Below are 3,846 nucleotides of genomic sequence, written 5' to 3' on the forward strand. Positions count from 1 at the left end.
AGCTCGTATATTTTATGAATGATGTCATAGAAATCATCATAAGAACCTTCTGTAAGACGCTTGAAGTACATACCACGATTTGTTGTTTTCTTTCCTTTAGACCATGCATGTGTATGGAATTTGTAACCATTGGTGAAGTAAGTGTGTCATTCTTTCACACATCTCATTGGCCAATTGGAGAGATATCTTAACTTTTGAACCGTGGAAGTTAGTGCCTGGTTAAAAACCTACAAAGATGCCAAAAAAATTTACAGTAAGAGTCAAATTAACCTTGCTCAAAACATAGGAAAAAAACAGAACTGATATCTCAACCATTGAGGAAACTCTGAGTGTATTCGAGCAAAAGCATTTCCTTCTGCAACTTGCTCAACCACAAGAAATGATCTTGTATGAATGAAATGAATTAGTGTATAACAATTTAACCATTGCAAAGGTAAGAGTTGGATGATGACATAATCAAGGTACAACTTAACTTCACTGTAACTGATTAAGAAATGGACATGAGCACAGTTGAATTCAGCATTAGTTAACCAATGAGTGAATTTTTTCCTTGCATGACAGCCTGATTGTCGAAAAACTGATAATTTACCTTGACATGCTTTAGCTTGCAATTGCATTTCATTTCTGACAATAGTGAGGGACAACATGAAGTTTTTGAAATAATGTGAACAAAAATATGTTGTCTCTCGATGCAAGTAAGCTACACAAATTGATCCTTCTACTCTAGCTTTATTTTTAACTAAACGTTTGGGTTCTCCCATAAACCTTTCAAAGGGATACATCCACCTGTATTGCACTGATCTCCCAAGCCAAGCTTCATATGCAAGATGAACTGGAAGATGCTTCATTGAATTAAAGAATGCAGAAGGGAATATTCTTTCTAATTTAGAGAGAATAATTGGAATATTTTCTTCCAACTTTCTTAGGGAATTTTCCTTTAGTGTCGTGCAGCACAAATCTTTAAAGAAGTTATTGATTTCTATCAGTTGATTTAACACGTGCATTAGCAAACAACTGAACGCAAGAAGGATGAAAGTCTCCATTAATACATGACAATCATGACTCTTCAACCCTTGAATAGTACCATTTTGAACATTTGCACATCTGGACAAGTTAAAAGAATATCCATCTAGCATTCTAACCTCCTTGATCCATCCACAAACTATTCTTGCCTCGTCTTTTGACATTGTGTAATTTACTTTTGGTTTCAACAATCGGGCGTTAGCTTACGCCTTCAACTGTAAGTCTTTTCACCCACAATACAAAGGTGAATCTTTTCTTGCTTTGTCATTATCTTTTGTCTTCCCAATAACATTCATAATCATGTTGAATATATTGTCAAAGAAAATTTTTTCTATGTGCATGACATCGAGGTTATGTCTTAGCAAGTTGTCTTTACAATAGGGAAGATCTCAAAATATGCTTCTTTTAGTCCAATTATGCCACTCCCCCAAACCCTTCTATCCTATTCTGACCACACTCAGTGACTTTTGGCAAGTCTTTCACTCTTCTTCAAACGTGTGATCCAGTCAACCTTGGTGGGGGCATATCCGTTTCAACTTGTCCTTTGCGAAATGCCTTTCTGTTTCATCTAAAAGGGTGGTCAATAAGCAAGAACCGTCGATGGTAATCAAACCAACTACTTTTCCGACCATAACTCAATTGGAATGACTTTGTATGCTCCATGCAATGAGGACAAGCTAATCGACCATGCGTGCTCCAACCAGATAACGTGTCATACGTTGGAAAGTCATTAATAGTCCACATTAAAGCTGCCCTCATAAGGAACTTTTTCTTCCTTGAAACATCATATGTCCAAACACCATTCCATAGCTTCTTCAAATCATCAATCAAAAGCTCCAAATAAACATCAATTGCTGATTTGGGATTAGATGGACCTGGTATTATACACGTTAAAAACATGTAAGGTTTTTTCATACACATCTCAGGTGGTAGATTGTATGGGGCAAAGAATTGTTTGGAGGTGTCAGATCTAATACCAATTTTGATATGAAGTCTAATGCTTGATTGGGAACATTCCAATTAGATTTAGAGGCCATCAATCTAATGCACACTGACAATTTTGACTCAGTTGATCATTCAAATACAGGTTGATTTGCCTTTGCCAATAAATTGTAAAACCTCTGAGTGGTTTCATTTGGAGACTCTTCATCATGACTATCGGCTGGTTCTTGTTCAATATGTCGATGAAGAGCATTGTTGACCATCTTTTTCATATAGGCAAATTGATCTATCTAAGATGTATGTACACTAGTATTCGAACCTATTACATGCCTCTTTTCAGTTGCAGTGGAGGTGAAGGGAATTTCTTCACCATGAAATGTCCAACCCGTGTAATTAGGCAATGAACCTTTTTTGGTATAGGTGAACTTTGACAACTTCATCTTTTAAAATCCTTGTAGATTCGCACTTGATGCATGGACATCGAATCCCTCCATCAAGAACATAATATTGATATCGTCGATCCGTCTCCACAAATTCTTCAACTCCGATGACAAAAGCTTCCTCCAAACCTCTCCTTCCGCCATAACAACGATCGTACATCCATCCATGGTGGTTGGAAAAATGGGTCATGTTCTGTGACAAGTCAAACAAAGAAAAACTTAGCCAAAACAGCAACATTCCACGTGACATAAGTAATAAAACCTATTACTACTTAAGTCGATCATGGAAGGTAATTTGAACACTACCATCATAGGCATACAATAAGAGAATCCAAAGAGAAGTCCTTAGTATTGAAATGCCTTAGACATCCTAACGGTTGTGTATTAAATTTGGGGGAGACAACTTATTATTACTGAAGTTCTCTTTTATAGAGTACTTCCAAAGATTTTGTAGGTTCTAAGTGTTTATAGTACTTTTACCCTTCTCATTCCATTGAGAATGTGTGTAGTACCATAGGATTTTAAATGACTACTTAACTTAATGAAGTTGTAGCCTAATAAATGAACATACAAGATATATGAACATATGAAAAAGTCAACTCTAGGTCAACTATGTAGTCAAACCTGGTCAACTATGAAGAATTAATGAAGCATGGTGGGGGGCAAGGTCCTCGAGTATGATTTTTGGGTGGAAGTTAAATGAGAAAGAAATAAAAGGAAAAGATGAGAAAAAGTGTGGGGGAAATGGGAAGTAGATAGATTTCAGAGGGTCATATTTTAGCCTATTCTAGTAACTAGTTTTAGGTTCCAGAGTGTCATATTTTGAGTTCTAGGTTGCTTTTGTAGTGTGAGTTTCTAATTAGCTAGGTTTTACCATTCTAAACTTGTTAGGACGGTTTATTTGAAGTTTTTTAGGCTAGTTTAGTGCAGTTTGCAAATTTTGACCATTCTAGTGCATTTCTAGTAGTCATTTTGAGGTTTTAGTAGTGATTTCAAGAAATTGTGTCAAGAATCAATTCTTGAGTCCATTCTTAGTCATTTCTAGTCTATTACAACTTGTGTAGATACTTTTAGGTGTCTTTTACAGATTACTTAGTAGAGATGACAGGTGAGACGCAGTATCAGTCTATACTTATGATGTCAAAATGCCAAACAAAAGATAGAAAAGTAGGTAAGTAGGCTTTAGACAGATCAATCAGCACCAAACTAAAATAAATCATCTACATAAGTTTAATGCTCAATTGGCACAACATGAAGGTTATAATAAGCAAAACATACAATTCATACATGCTCAAATTGTTCAAACTATGAAATTTATAAAACAAATTCCATACTCACCTCTTTAGTAGCCATTTTTAGGTGGGTTGCACGTTTGATAACAAACTTCTACAAGGAAATAAAATTGCAAGGTGTTCAGCCATGGTCTAAATGCCAAATAGAA

At 35.7% G+C, this 3,846-nt stretch overlaps 1 protein-coding gene across 1 annotated transcript; it reads right to left on the minus strand.

The window, feature by feature from the left end:
* Positions 1-275: 275 nt before the first annotated feature.
* LOC148203557 (uncharacterized) lies at positions 276-1,187 on the minus strand. Its single transcript, XM_088107649.1, has one exon. The coding sequence runs from the start codon at positions 1,185-1,187 to the stop codon at positions 276-278; it is 912 nt and encodes a 303-aa protein (XP_087963775.1).
* Between the last annotated feature and the right edge of the window lie 2,659 nt (positions 1,188-3,846).

Source organism: Vigna umbellata, chromosome 2 (assembly GCF_029865625.1).
Source record: "Vigna umbellata cultivar VRB3 chromosome 2, Vumbellata_1.0, whole genome shotgun sequence".
NCBI lineage: Eukaryota > Viridiplantae > Streptophyta > Magnoliopsida > Fabales > Fabaceae > Vigna > Vigna umbellata.

What these genes read in the sequence shown, in the direction of transcription:
- LOC148203557 (XM_088107649.1), bottom strand. Translation starts at nt 1,187, where the DNA reads ATGTCAAAAGACGAGGCAAGAATAGTTTGTGGATGGATCAAGGAGGTT.